This window comes from Taudactylus pleione, unplaced genomic scaffold, assembly GCF_031769625.1.
Source record: "Taudactylus pleione unplaced genomic scaffold, aTauple2 ptg000154l, whole genome shotgun sequence".
Lineage (NCBI taxonomy): Eukaryota > Metazoa > Chordata > Amphibia > Anura > Myobatrachidae > Taudactylus > Taudactylus pleione.
This window is the reverse complement of record NW_028284556.1, coordinates 20,219,693-20,235,707: the sequence shown is the minus strand read 5'-3', so window position 1 is coordinate 20,235,707 and position 16,015 is coordinate 20,219,693. Positions and strand designations below refer to the sequence as shown.

Sequence of the window (16,015 nt, the reverse complement as noted above, 5' to 3'; positions counted from 1 at the left end):
TGTGAGTTGGCTAGTAGTGCAGGTAAAACTGTGGCGTGTTATGGGAGTGTCCTGGTGTGTCAATACAAGGAGCTGCGTTCCCAGACGCACAGCCGCAGGCATAGGAGGCCATAATCAGACGGAGAACCATAGGTGCAAGTTTTAATGATGCGATAGATAGTGGTGTCTAAAGTAGCACCAATCGAAATTACAGCATGCATGTATACTAAAAGTGGACATCATAGTCCGTGCACATTCGGCCAAACAAATGTACACTAGGGAGAGGGTTTGTATCAGCATTTGCATAAAGTCGCAGACGGGTGATCGCCAAAAGATGCTGCTGCATGCAACTCAGAATCAGGCCCTAAAAATGCAAAATTCAGTAAAAAGTACGTAATCTGGGTAAATAGGTAAAGACAAAGGCCCTATACGATTGACTCTGTGGCAGAGCGTCTACCGCGCAAAAAGGATAGGTATATGAAGAAACATTTGTAGCTAAAGCAAAAACTAAATTGCATTGAAGCAAGAGAAAATAACGTTACCTTCTAAGCCCCGCTGTACTGGGGTACCACTCACACACCATCTATTCACCCCAGATAGACGCAGGGCCATTTCAGCAGCCTATTAAAATAACATGAAGAGTCTTACATTTCTGCTAATAACATGAAGAGTCTTACATTTCTGCTAATAACATGAAGAGTCTTACATTTCTGCTAATAACATGAAGAGTCTTACATTTCTGCTAATAACATGAAGAGTCTTACATTTCTGCTAATAACATGAAGAGTCTTACATTTCTGCTAATAACATGAAGAGTCTTACATTTCTGCTAATAACATGAAGAGTCTTACATTTCTGCTGTAAAACAAGTTGTCAATACAGTTAAAGGTCTTCCAAACATGCTCAATATACTATTGTACCCCATCAACTCCTAAAACGTTTCTTGTTGTAGTATTGAATAACAGACCGTTAAATACTTACTTTGCTGCATAAAAAAAAACCTACAGTTATATATTATGAGGAATTTCATACATAGTACAGTTTTATTTAAGTTTTCAGATCCTATGTTCTCCTATAGAATGACAGAGCAGCATCCTGTTGTTGGGTGGGTCAAACTTGCTTAAACAGTAGCAGGGGTTATATAGTGCTATGCTTATTAGTTTATACAGATGAGGGAATATCTTGCAGTTCAGTTAGACATAATATTTGTTATATTAGGACAATAGTTATTTTAGGTTTCATCAACTGGCAAATGTTTTGTTACAAAAAAAAGGTTTAAGAACACAGAGTAAAAAGTATTTTAAAGTATGAGATCATATGAATATTGATTTTGTTGTACTTATTTGTCCTTCAAAAACATTTTAAAAACAACATGATTTTAGCATTTCCATAGCCAGTATCTTACAACACCGCCTTGAAGGAAAGTCAGAAGTTGTCAAGAGGATGGTGGTGATCAACTCACTAGAGTGTATAGTTATTGTGTTCTCTGGGGAAGGCCTTATTATCTGACTGTCCAAAAGCATAATCTGGATGACACAAATTTCTCAGATTCATGACGTGAAGAGCCATGTCATTAAGGGAGTTCCTTACAATTCGCAATATAAAAGGAAATCCTCAGAAGAAGTGGTCATACATAGATTACAAGCATGGACAGGAGGCAGAGCCGGATTTAGACCTCATGGGGCCCTAAGCAAGATATCAGTTTGGGGCCCCACTCCCTTAACTGCATGAAATGTTACACACAATGCCCCCATAGCCATACACACACACACTGCCCCCATAGCCGCATACACACACACACACACTGCCCCCATAGCAGCACACACTTCCCTCATAGCCGCGCACATACACACTGCCCTCATAGCCATATACACACACTGCCCCATAGCCACACACACACACAATGCCCCCATAGCCGTACACACACACACACTTCCCCCCGTAGCCGCATACACACACACACACTGCCCCCATAGCTGCACACACACGGCCACCATAGCCTTATACACACACGGCCCCCATAGCAGCACAGACACACACACTGCCCCATAGCCATATACACACACACTGTCCCCATAGCCATATACACACACACTGCCCCAAAGCTGCACACAAATACTTCCCCACAGCCACACACTGCCCTCATACAATAGCTGCGCACACACACACTGCCTTACTGACACAGACGCCCCTTACTGACAGATACCACTTTGACATCTATTACTGACACTAATACAAATTACTAACACAAAAACTTACTGACACACACTTATTGACACAGACACCACTTACTAACAGACACACTTACCTATACAGACTCCTCTTACTGACACAAACACACTTACTAACAGATACCGCTTGCTGACAGACACACTTACCTACACAGACACCTCTTACTGATACAGACACCCCTTGTTGACATGGACATCCCTTCCTGACAGATACCTCTTACTGACACACACTTATTGACACAGATACCACATACTGAAACCCTTACTGACACATTATATATACTTACTGGCACCCCTTACTGACACAGATAAAACTTACTGACACACACAACGTACACAGATACCACTTACTGACAGACAGACTTATTCATTTATTATGCATTCACACAGTACAAGAAAACACACAACCATAGTCCTACCTATGGTAGGGTTGTTTCTAGGGCTGTGGGCTCCCAGTGCAAAAAGTCAAAATGCCCCCCACCCCCACAAATATAAGGGGAGTGGTATCATGGATAGTAGACTCCTTTCATTGAAAGGGGTGTGTGGGCCTCAAATGAAAAGACTTCTTTATGAATAAATTACCATCAGCCCCCCACACTGCTCCCACAGGGAATAGAACGCTGCTCCCACAGGGAATATAATGCTGCTCCCACAGGGAATATAACGCTGCTCCCACAGGGAATATAACGCTGCTCCCACAGGGAATATAACGCTGCTCCCACAGGGAATATAACACTGCTCCCACAGAGAATATAACACTGCTCCCACAGGGAATATAACACTGCTCCCCTAACTACAGCTACCCTCCTCTCCAAGGCAGTGACAGGCAGCCTGACAGGTGGGTTAACTGTGCTCACCTTGATTCCAGAAGAGTGAGCATCCTAGGAGGAGCTGGCACAGCAAGTGTGGTTAAAGCACAAGCAGCAGGCGGGTGGTTGTGCGGCGGCTGCGTGACGTCATCACCCCACTTAACGGGTGGGTCAGCCCTGACTATAAGTTTCGCAATGACAAGCGGGCGGCTGATCGGGCCGCTTGTCATTGTGCAGAGGTGGGATGCAGCGGGCCAGGCAGTTTTGCTGTTCCTGCAGGAAAGTTCCAGAATGGTTACCAGAGTAGGAGTAGGACTCCCTTCCCCTTCAATGCACTGCAGAGTAGTGCAGAAACTGTGGAGCGCTGGGCTGGTCCACGTGACGTCATGCGGTGCGCGCTGTGCTCCTCTTGGAAGATTTTACAGTCGCACACAGCAACAGCCATGTCATCTAGTTTTGTGGGGCCTGCAACGGGCCCCTTGGGACCCGCCGGGCCCTAGGCGGCCGCTTATGTAGCCTTGTGGCAAATCCGCCCCTGACAGGAGTTACATATAGAAGCCTTGCAACCAGCTAGCAGAATCTCTAGAATACTCACCAACCTGATCTTTTTCAAGACCATGGAAAAAAAACAGGGAAGGAATGGCTCAGAGTGAATGGACAGGGAATCATCATCACATCCACCTAGAGAGCTAGAGGAGCCAGCGATCTTGGTTAAGGAGTAGAAACCAAATCCTTGAAGGGGGCATGTGGTAGTGAAGGATGTTCCCTGAGCACGGACCTTTGTTTGGAGCATTATGCAGGTGAAAGAGGCACATAGAATGAAGCTTTTACAGTCACTAGGTGACTCAGTTCAATGAGGAAAAATTATGCTAGATATGCTAAACTCTTTTAAAGTGGCAAATTTCTATAGAAGCCTCTATTCCCCAAAGTCCAGTGCTTCCTATAGGATGATAGCTAAAACAAACCTAATTGCTACTCAGTGATATATTAGAAGACTTGAGAATTCACCTTTGCTGTTGTGCATTCCACCATTTGTGCTTCATCTAAGCAAATCCTCCACCATTCAACAGCAACAAGTGGGCTTGGTATTGCCATGTATCGTTTTTGGTTCCGAAATCTCCGCCCATCTCTGCTATTACTATGGGGGATGTCCACATAATTCAGCTCAGTTCGTAGAACATCATAGGTGGTTATGACCACATCTTGCTCTGCCAACATCTGTGGTTGCAGGAAGCCGTGTTTCTTCACACCTTGATATACCTAAATGTAGGGTCCACAAATGTATTATTTATATATATTTACACACACACAGAACATCCCATAATTAAGTAATTAAATGAAGGTTATAAATCAATTTACTATTCTGGCACATCTCTACAAAGTGCATCTTGCAGAAATTGCATTTAAAGTGCATCACTTCTTACAAAAAAAAAATTCTTTAGTGAATTTTCAATGTGCCCATGATTAAATCAAACACAGTCTGCTCCTGAACTTAGTAGACTTTCTTACTGAATTATCTTGGGCTCAAATAATTACTTGATGTAAAATGCTTGTTTTAGATCAAATTAATTAATTGAACCATAGTTAATTAATTCAGAGAGTTAGTGCTAAATTTGGGAGCATACAAACAATTCCATGTAACACAGTTCGGTTGATGTCTCTGACTACTGGATACATTTGTCAGCCTATATATTGGACAGGAAGGGAACATATCTAAAATAAAAACATTCAGATGCTGTGTAACGAGTATGATTAAAAGCTCCTTTATGGAATGAACATGAAAATTGCTAATTTTAGTATCTAATCTAATTTCAAATGAACCGATAAGAAAATGGCTGCTGTACCTCTAAAACTCCTTTACATTAAACCATACGACTGTAGTACACAGTAACTGTAAGTTATGATTTATTTGATGTTGTCTGTTGAGATATTTGGTAATGTGTAAGAGAATGTCTATAGTCATAATATATTGCTATGCATTCTTTAACATACTGTCAGATATTTACTAAAGAAGAGGGTAGGATATTCTTACCATAACCCGAAGGGAAGATGAACGTACATGCCGGTTAATTTCATCAACCCACTGGTGGCAGATGGAGCTGGGGGAAATGATCAGGGTTGCTCCAGTAGGAACAGGCTTCATGGCCACAAGACAGTGTGGGCAATAGAAAGGTGTGGTGCTCACGTCCTCGCTTTTATAGTTTACGCACTCTGCATGCTGCCATAGATGGCACTGCAAGCACTGTACTCTGTCCTTCATGTCAGGATGCCGCAGACCACCACATATACATTCAAAGCGGTAATCAGACGTACTAAATGGGAAGACGGGGCTGTACTGGGAGTCTATTTCCTGAGAATGGAAGGTCGCATCTTCTTGTTTTGTTCCTGAATTAGTAGAGCCAAGAGAAGAAGTCCAGTCACTAGTGGTTGTAGATATCTCATCTGTCAAATGAGAAGTTTTCAAAATATCTGTCCCCTCTGGAATACCATTATTTGCAGCAGAGATGTGTAGTGGTTTCCCTGGCATGCAATCATTGCTCAGTGCACAATAGTCATGATCCTTTGACAAGATGTCTAGATCAGCACCAGTCTCAGAAGGTTCTTCATCAATTTCCCTGAGATTAGCTCCATTTTGGTGCAGTCGATTGGAAGATCTTCTTTTCTAGAAAACAAGAAAAATAAAAACAAATAAATAATGTTGAGAGATACACAAATGTGTAGAATGAATTATGTTCTTTTGCAGTGAACAATTTACTTGACTAAAGTTAATCAGTGCAGTAGTGGTGGTGTGAAGCTAACTTGACTCTGCAGAGCTAAATATATTTAAAATTATAATCTAATCAAAACTGCATTAGGTCAAATATCCATGTGATTATACAGTGATGTCTTTACTGGACGTCTTCAATAATACAGCTGTTAAAAGAAGAATTACAATTATGATAACAATGGAAATGGATGATCTGTATTTTACCAAGAACCTCCTCCCTCCCCGCTGCTCTATAGAATGGAATAAATCGCTAAAATATCCTTACTACAACCCCTTAAGCAAATAGTTGTTTTAAGGCTGATCACGTTGAATAACAAAAGTGTTCATTATTTAGTTATGTACTAATGAAGCTTGTTAGGTCCTTATGTAACATGTTGGCTTAAATCAACAATGCTGGTATGAAAATTACGAAGTTCTTTTTGAAGGGCAAGTGTTAGGATAGAGTGAATAAGTGCATAGGGCAATCTTGCAATAAACTGTGTTTACTGTCTCACTGTCTAAGAATTAATTCAGGGGCTTATTCGGGGATGCTCTTCATCAATTCACAAAGGCCGAGCAAAGAGACAAAAGAAGCAGAGAAAAAAAAACAAGCAGTCTTCGAGAATGAGATTTAACTGCATAAAAATCCACTTTTTCCTTCAGCAGAAGGGAGAAATAGATGAGGAGATGTTCCACAGCCACCCTCATTGGGAAGAGAGTAAAGACTTCAAATAAACAGGTTGTAAAATGTCCTTCTTACCAAAGGCTGCCTCCACATATGGTAGTTCTTTGTAAAACTTGGAAAAGGTATGCAGAATTGCAGCATAGAGTAGTAGGGTGCCACTCAACAAACATGGTTTGGCAACATGCCATGACGTGCCAACCAAGAAGGACTAGGTGGTATAGTTACTAAAGTGCTGCTTTTTTGAAGTAGAGATGTTGCCCATAGCAACCAATCAGATTCTAGCTATTATCTTCTAGAAGGTGCTAGATAAATGTAAAGTAGAATCAGAATGGTTGCTATGGGCAACATCGCTACTTCTAAAAACCCACACTTTAGTAAACATACCCCTAAATGTCCAGATTGAATGTGCCATCAGCTCATTGGAAACTAGCACCCCAACCACAGAATAGGCCTTCTATAGTAATCCTGATGCAATGGGAAATTGCAAGGAGGCAACACATTCCTTCTTCCCCCCTTATAAAGACAAAAAGGGTGTTTGATAGAAAAAACATCCAAGGATTTTTTAGGTACTACTGGTAACAACAGTGCTGCTACTCTTAGCTATACAACGCCACTCTTACACCCAGGGCTTCCATGCCATCCGCAAATGATGCCCAAAATCTTTGAAAAACGATAAGGTGTTTAAGAGCCTCCTATAAGATTGCACAGCAGTGTGTTTAATTGTTGAAGAAATCCATAACTCTGGCAAGAGTTGCTGTTATGTGCACAACCACTATTACAGCCTTTCTATCTGGGAAATAAGGGACGAGTATGGGAAATCCAATGATGCTGCAGGGTCGATCACGGTGTTCAAACCCTCATCATCCTAGGTAGCATGGGACAACTTGCCGCCTGTCTAAGGCTGGGGACAGAGGTGCAAGGAGAGAGTCGCTTTTACATAGGCAATGCTCACTGTCGACGGAAGTGTGTTCTAAGCTGGTATTCTGATGGATCTTCTGCATTTAGTGTAGGGCTGATGCAAGTGGGCACTGATGAGGATTATGACAACTATAAAATCAAGCGGTAGATTTAAATAGACTCGCCCGCAAGTCCATACGGCTATATGTCGCACTTACAGTAGCTCTGAGAGTCTGGGCCACGAGGGGGACGAGATACAGTAGGTGCTGCTGCCGGTGTTTCCACTCCGTTTTAACGCCAACTCCCCACCCTTGCGGCTTAATTGAGTTGAACCCCAAGAGTATGCATAGGGGCAATGAATAAAATAGAATAGATGGTAGACCAGATCTGCTCTAAAATAAAATGAGGGTGCTGAGTTTTACCCAAGTACCACCAAAAGATACAATAATATACTTAAAAATGAAATGAAAAATAGGAGAGATGTAGAGCGCTCTCTGGGCCTGATTCAGCAAGGATCGCAACTAAGAATTTGCTCACAGTTTGCCGATGTTGTGCCTCTGCACGTGCAAGTGCGTCTCAATGACTGTGTGCGAGCCAGTCATTGCGATCAAATAAGGGATCACATGGTATCCGCAATTAGCACTGAGAGACCTCCAATGTTGATTGACAGGAAGTGGGTGCCGTTTGTGGTTGGTGACGGGGGGTGGTCGGGCAAACGCAGGTGTGCCTGTGCGTCGTTACAGGGGCGTACATAATTAAGCTTGTGCTGTGGCATATGCAGCTGTACGTCTCGATGTACACAGGAAGCTGCCACAATCCTGCAGCTGGTTAGGGCTCCCACAGTTGTACGTATGGGTTCGATGGTTTGTCGATGGTTCCCAATGTTTTTGTTAGCCTGCGTACTGATCAAGCAAAGAGTAAAGGGAGGTGGGCTGGCTTTATGTAATGCTGGGTGTCTGCATCTTGTGTTGCGATTGGCGTGAGTATGCATTAATTAGCATTTTCTCGCAGCGACCAGGTGCATGCAACCTCTTCTTTGCGATCCTTGCTGAATCAGGCCCACTGTCCATTTCCCAGATTATTTTTTCAAATGTTCTCTTTATCATATGATAGATGCATACATATAAACAAGAAAAAATAGATAATCATAGTTTAGTAGGTAATGGTTAAGTACTTGATCATTACCTACTACACTGATTATCTCCTTTTTCTTTCTCATTTTATTTTTATGCATAGTGGGCAGTCCAGCTGCAAAGATGCATACAGCTCTGCATACAGGCGAATATTAAGAGTTATGGTAGACTTACCTTTGTTAACTCTATTTCTTCGTGTTCTATAGGATCCACAGGGATACCATGAGGTGTGTATGGTCGGAGAGGTCCGGGCACCAAACAGTTAAGCTGTAGCTACCAGGATGCACCGGTCCTTCTCCACATATACCCCGCCCCCAGCCACAGGCAGACAGTTTTGTAAACAAGCCCAAAGCAGGAGCAGGAAAGAAGAGAAGGAAGAACACTACTCAAGAAACACTCTCCCAGAAGATGATGGAATCAGTGATCAAGAGAGAAAAATCCCATTGAGGCCAGGTGCATCAGGGTGGGCGCCCTGTGGATCCTATGGACCTCGAAGAAATAGAATTAACAAAGGTAAGTCTATCATAACTCTTAAATTTCTTCATCAGGGTCCATAGGGGGATTCACAGGGATACCATGGGGATGTCCCATAGCAGTTTTCCCTAAGGGTGGGGACGCTCCTGTTACAAAGGTGCAACTCCTGCTGCACAGAATTAAAAACTGTCATTAAGTTTCATGCACACAATACAAAAGCATTCTACTCTGCATCGGCCCCTAAATGATAAACAATGGATTGTTAAGGCAAGTAAAGTTGCAGCACACATACTGTAAGTCTATAACACATAGCACACACATTTCTACGACATCTCACCAGTTTTTGTGGTTTATGAGTCATCTGTTCTTTATAATTCACCCCAAGTTTGAAAGACCCTTGTAGTCCACGACCTTTAACCTGTTCCACTATCTTTTTAGAAAGGAGTTTCTCCAAGTTTTTCTTTAGAAGTCTGTGGTTCCTCTCCATGTCGTAACTGTACACAGAGCTCACATATTTAAGAATGCCAATTATGGATACACCTTTGTTCACGCTCATTTCCTTAATTGCTGTCAGGACCATAAACCGTAAATCTGCAAAGGTAAAATGATCTTTCAAACAAAATACATGATCAAAGTAATTTTAATCCTCAACCAACTCCTCTCATTAGATGGTAAATCCATACACACAAAAACAGGTGCATTTCTGAAAGAGTTGGTGCATGGCAACAAAGCTCTAGCACATATCTAAGTAAGCCTAAGGGACTGATGATGACTAAGCAGCTAATGAGCATATTATATATATACAAAATAAAGAGAATGCAAAGGTAGCAGATATCCACCATGTAGAACTTGCGATTTGTCCCGGTCAGCAAAAGTAACATACACATTCTCCATTATACATAAATTATACTGCAACAACCTCTCTAATATGTCAGAAACAGCTCCCCATCTAGTGTATCCCCCCCCCCCCCAAAAAAAAAGGTGATCTTTGGATACTTACCGTTGTATCCTTTTCTCTGAATCGGGCTGGGGGACACTGGACCATGGGTTGTAGATGGGACAGCAGAAGCTGGCACTTACAAAAACTAAACCTGTAGCTTTACCTCCTAAGCTCCTCCCCCTGCAACCCCAGCATGCTAGTACAACTTTAAAAGTGCCCTGTAAGGAGGAGCAGTAATCCAGTGACACGGTTATAACCAAAAAAAAAAAAAAAAACAGTAGGGACAAAAAAAAAGAAGAGATGTGGAAAGAACTTACCTTTGTTATCTCCCTTTCTACGAAGTCCATAGGGTCCACAGGAGACCTTGAGAGTATAGGCGATGGCGGAAGACATCGGGCACCACATAGTTAAACTTCTACTCCCAGGATGCACCGGGGCCCCTCTCCCAAACCCTGCCCCCAGGCCAAGGCACCTTCAGTTACGTAACAAGCCGGAGGAGAAGAAAAAAAAGAGAGAGAAGAAAGTCTGGAACACACAAGGATCACAATCTCACACAGAAGGAGACGGAAAACCGGTGACCAGAGCAAAGCCCATCCGAAGCACAAGTGCGACAGGGTGGGAGTCCTGTGGACCCTATGGACTTCGTAGAAAGAGAGTTAACAAAGGTAAGGTCTTACCATATCTCTTCTTTACTACATCAGGGTCCATAGGGCTCCACAGGAGACCTTGGGGATGTCCCAAAGCAGTCCCTTTAAGGGTGGGGACGCTCCTGTGCAGAAAGGAGAATCCGCCGCCCAAAGGAAGCATCCTGAGAGGCGAAGGTATCAAAAGCATAATACCTCACAAAAGGTATGACAGAGGACCACGTGGCCGCCTTACAAAGCTGAACTGCCGAGGCGCCACGGCAAGCTGCCCACCAAGGAACCACAGACCTAGTAGAATGAGCAGTAACAGAGGGCGGTACCGAAAGACCCTCATGAGTGTAAGCCTCAGAGATCGTCAAACGAATCCACCTAGCCCAAGTTTGCTTATTGGCTGGCCAACCCTTCTTGTGGAATCCAAAGAGGACAAACAAAGAGTCTGACTTCCGAAGGGAACTGGTACGGTCCACATATATCCGGAGAGGACGTACCACATCTAAATGAGGCCTCATCTGCCGAGAGGTCTGGAGAGTTGAAGGCCGGTACTATAATTTCCTCATTAATGTGGAAACTAGATACTACCTTAGGAAGGAACCCAGGGCGAGTCCGAAGCACTGCCCTGTCCTGGGGAAAAATCAGAAATGGAGGGCGACAAGAGAGAGCCCCCAAATCTGACACTCTTCTGGCGGAAGCAATAGCCAGAAGAAACACAGTCTTAGCCATAAGCCATTTGAGGTCCACTGAGCCCAGGGGTTCAAATGGAGGGCCCTGGAGAGCACTAAGTACCACAGCCAAATCCCAAGGAACCACAAGAGGGACAAAGGGAGGCTGAATGTGAAGGCCCCCCTGGAGGAAAGTGCAGATATCAGGAAGAGGAGCAATCCTTCAATGAAACCACAATGACAGAGCAGAGACATGCACCTTCAGGCATGGCGGAGACCAAGATCCAAACCCGCCTGCAGGAAAGCCAAAACTCTGGATATCCGAAATACCTGGCGATCGTAACCTTTGGGACGACACCATTGAAAGTAGGTGTGCCACACCCTGTGATAAATCCTGGCAGAAGCCGGTTTACGAGCTCTGAGCATGGTGTTACCCACAGAGGTAGAAAAACCTTTTGACCTCAGGAGGGATGTCTCAAGAGCCATGCTGTCAAAGACAGACAACCCAGGTCCGGGTAAAGGCAAGGACCCTGAGACAACAGATCCGGACGTTGAGGCAACAGCAACGGAGCTTCGATGGCGAGACTCTGAAAATCTGAGTACCAGTGACGTCTGGGCCACACTGGAGCCACCAGCAGGATCATGCCAGCTTCTTCTTTGAATTTCCGAAGCACCCGAGGAAGAAGGGAGAACGGAGAAAACAGGTATGCAAACTGGAAGGTCCACTTGACCGACAGAGGGTCCACAAGGAGAGCCTTGGTGTCTCTTGTTCTGAACACGAACACTGGCAGCTTGTGATTGTGTCGGGACGCCATGAGGTCCATCTCTGGAAGACCCCACTTGTCCAATTGGAGCTGAAACACTTCCTGGTGAAGAGACCATTCTCCTGGATGCACGTCGTGACGGCTGAGGAAGTCCGCTTCCCAGTTGAGTACTCCTGGTATGAACACTGCCGATATGACAGGAAGATTGCCTTCCGCCCATGTCAGAATGCGCGACACCTCTGTCAGAGCTGCCTGACTTACAGTTCCTCCTTGATGGTTTATGTAAGCCACCGTCGTGGCGTTGTCTGACTGAACCTGCATGGGCTTTCCGTGAAGAATGAGTCTGGCTTGCTTAGGGCCCTGAAGACCGCCCGAAGTTCCAATATGTTTATTGGTAGGGTAGACTCCTCTGCTGTCCACCTTCCCTGCAAGAAATGTGGACCTGTCACTGCGCCCCAACCCCGGAGACAGGCGTCCGGCGTCAGGAGGACCCAGTCCTGAATCCAAAAGGGGCGTCCCTTGGTGAGGTGACCCGGCTGAAGCCACCAAGTCAGAGATAGACGCACCTCCGGAGAGAACACCATTGTTTGTGTCCTTATCCGATGTGAAGATACGTACCAACTGGAGAGGATCAATGTCTGCAGAGACCGGGAATGAAACTGGGCATACTCTACCATGTCGAATGTCGATACCATGGAGCCCAGTAACTGCATTGCCGAGTGAATCGACACTCGGCGACTGTGCAGGCATCTGCGCACACGCGTCTGTAAAATGGAGATTTTGTCCTCGGGTACAAAGATCCTCTGCTGTTGAGAGTCCAACAGCGCACCGAGATGGAGCATCCTCTGGGAGGGAGTTATGGAGGACTTCTTCCAATTGATCAGCCAACAGTGAGTCTGCAGCACAGAGATTGTAAGCTGTAGATGGTGGTGAAGTACCTCTGGAGACCCGGCCAACAGCAGAAGGTCATCCAGGTATGGCAACAGGTGAGCCCCCTGCAGCCGCCGATGGGCAGCCATTACCGCCATAATTTTGGTAAACACCCGAGGTACAGCAGAAAGACCAAACGGCAGAAACTGGAAATATTGCTTTAGGGCAACAAACCTGAGAAAACTAGCCAAAGCAATCGGAATATGCAGGTATGCATCCTGAATATCCAGAGACACCATAAAATCCCCAGGTTCCATAACCAGTACAATTGACCACAGGGTTTCCATCTTGAACCGAGGTACTTGGAGCAATTTGTTCAGGGACTTGAGGTTGAGGATAGGATGATATGAACCGTTTGGTTTCGGAACCAGAAAGAGGTTTCAATAATAACCCGTTCCCCTCTGGGGTAACGTTACCGGCACTATGACCCCTGCCTGGAGCATAGAGAGTACTACTTTCTGGATCTCCAAGGCCTTGTCCTGGTTTGACTGAAGGCATGTGGTGAAGAACTGATGGGGAGGCCTTCTGTGGCAGGAGAGGGCGTACCGATGAGAGACCACTTCCCTAACCCAAGTGTCTGTGGTGGTCTGACACCAGTACTGGGCGAATTGAAGAAGTCGGCCCCCCACCTTGGGGTCCCCCAAGGGGAGGCCCATCCCGTCAGGCTGAGGGCTTATTGTGAGACTTGGAGGTCGGACATCTAGTGCTCCAAGCCTGTTTCTTGGGTTTGGTAACCTTGGCTCCTAACGGCCTAGGAAAGGACTGAACCTTAGGTTATCCCTGAGGACGATAGGTCCGAAAAGACGAGGTCCCAGACCCCAATGGAGTCGGGGCCGGGGGGATACAAGCAGATTTTGCAGCTGCCAAGGTGTCCACAATCTTGTCCAAATCCGGACCAAACAAGACCTTCCCATTGAAGGGTAAACACTTCAACACTTTCTTAGGCTCAGCATCCGCTCTCCAAGAGCGTAACCTAACCATAGAGAGCGACGCACAGAAATGGCTGCAGCAGAAATCCTGGATGTTAAGAGGCTAACATCTAAATCAGCCTCATTAATATATGTAGCTGAATCCCTGAGATAACCCACCAGCTCTGTTTGCTCACTGGTAGCATCCAAGGGGAAAGACGCCTCCAGAGAGTTCGCCCAGCGTTCCATGGCCCTGGCCACCCAGCAGATGGTCATAGCTGGCCTGGAAGCTCCTCTTGAAAGGGAATAAATGGACTTTAAACTCACCTCCACCTTCCTGTCTGTAACATCTTTTAAAGAGCACAGGGATGGCATGGGCAGAGTCGCACTCTTAACCAGGCGTATCACATGAGAATCCATCTGAGGAGAAGTTCCCATTTAGAAAAATAAACTTCTTCAAAAGGATAAGTGTAAAGCCAGACGTCTTGGAGAAAACGTTTCCCATGAGATTTCCAAGCCTCCTCTAAATGATCCACCAGGTGATCAGACAGAGGAAAGATTTCAGCAGTACTTTTAACATCCTTGAAAAAGGCATGCTTGGACTTAGCTGCCGGATGCTCCTCGTCCCCAATGTCCACACGTACTGCTCGTATTAGACCCTGGACATAAATCTTTGACTCCTGCTGGAGGGGCTCAGAGTCAGACAAGTCATGTAATTCTCCGTCGTCAGACGTCATGTCGTCATCATCATAGTGCGTTGACTGAGACGACATTAGTTGTTTCTTAGCAGGCCTAAGCGGGGATTCACCCTGCAACATCTGTCAGGTTCTGAACCGTGGTAGAGAAAGAGTTAACTCAAATAGGTTCCGGAGACACCTGAGAAGGTGCTGGCTGTGGAGGGAGGCACTGCGCCACCATCATCTGCCGGGGGACCCCATGTATGGGAGATTGAACTAGTGCCTGCTGCGTGAACCCCAGCTGGGGAAACGTATTTAAAGCTTGTGCAAAACAAGCCCAGGGAGGCTCCTGCGCAGAGTTAGAAACAGCAGGTGTACATGAAAGGGCAAAACATGTTGTACATCTCCCTCCCCAATGCCTACCTTACATCTGGAGCAGAAAAGCAGCAGAGGGACATTATTCCGCACGGATTCGTCACTCCCAGACATAGTAGGAGAGTATGGATGCTGTATGTGACCCACCACACAGAAAAAAAATATTAAATGTGAGGGAAATTCCCACCCTGACAGTACTGGCACCATGAGGGCTGTGAGAAGGAAAAGTATAGGGAAAGCAAAATGGCTGACAGAGAAAAGAAAGTACAGTCAGACAGCACTAGCATAAGTCACATACAATGCAGAATATTGAACTGCACTAATGGCACTACCCAGTGCCCTATCTGGACAGCAGTGCGCCCTGTGCAGCACTACCGCCCCTCTCGCTCCCCCTCACCCCCCTCCTCCCCAAGCGCTTACCTGTCCATCCAGGGGGTGGAGGGTGGGTGGGAACCTTCGCCGGCATTCTTGGTGCCCTGCGCACCACTGCAGGAGGTCTCTTCTTGCAGACCTCCAGAGCCGCGAAGTGTGCGGCCGGTGACCCTGTAGGATTCCGCCCTGTGCGGAACCACCGGCCGCACCACCCTCCCTACGGCCCTGGCACTACCATCAACTACGCAGACTCAGAGTCTGGTAGGAAAAGTGCTACATACGCTGACCTTACAGGAGGACAGGTATGCAGGGGGACCCAGGCTCCACACCGCCAATGAGACCAGCATCAATGCCTTAGAAGATGGCCGCTGGAGAGCTCAGAGGAGGCAGGCCCGGAGGAGGAGCGCTGTCACAGACCGCAGTGGAAATGCGCTGTGTGCAGTGGGGGAGGAACCGGCTGTGCTACAGGGAAGGCACCCTCCCCTGGCCTGCTATTGACCCCCAGGATGTGGAGCTTGCTCGATAACTCCAGCCCGACATCCCTGGAGGTCTAGTGGCAGCACAGGCTCAGTGCCTGGCTCCATGCGCGGTCGTCTCCAGGGAGCCCCTAACAATGGGGATAAACGGGACTGTGTAACAGACGCCCGCTACTTACCTCTGTAACCGTTGAATCCGGCCACAGTCCAGGGATCCTCCGGGGTCCCTGCTAGTAGAGACCCCAGAAGCCCGCCGAGATCCCCGGATCAGTACCGGCGGGGTGGCGGAGAGGCAGCACGGACATCCGTGGGACTG

General features: G+C 46.1%; 1 protein-coding gene across 5 annotated transcripts in view; it reads right to left on the bottom strand.

The window, feature by feature from the left end:
• SHPRH (SNF2 histone linker PHD RING helicase) overlaps positions 1-16,015 on the bottom strand; it is a 152,252-nt gene that overhangs the window by 86,102 nt on the left and 50,135 nt on the right. For all 5 annotated transcript variants that reach the window (XM_088474388.1, XM_088474386.1, XM_088474389.1 and 2 more), the window contains exons 8-11: positions 9,292-9,545; positions 5,052-5,681; positions 4,028-4,279; positions 522-600 (exon numbers count right to left, since the gene is read on the bottom strand). In XM_088474388.1, the coding sequence (XP_088330514.1) occupies positions 522-600; positions 4,028-4,279; positions 5,052-5,681; positions 9,292-9,545 (1,215 nt within the window). The remainder of the gene's footprint in view (positions 1-521; positions 601-4,027; positions 4,280-5,051; positions 5,682-9,291; positions 9,546-16,015) is intronic.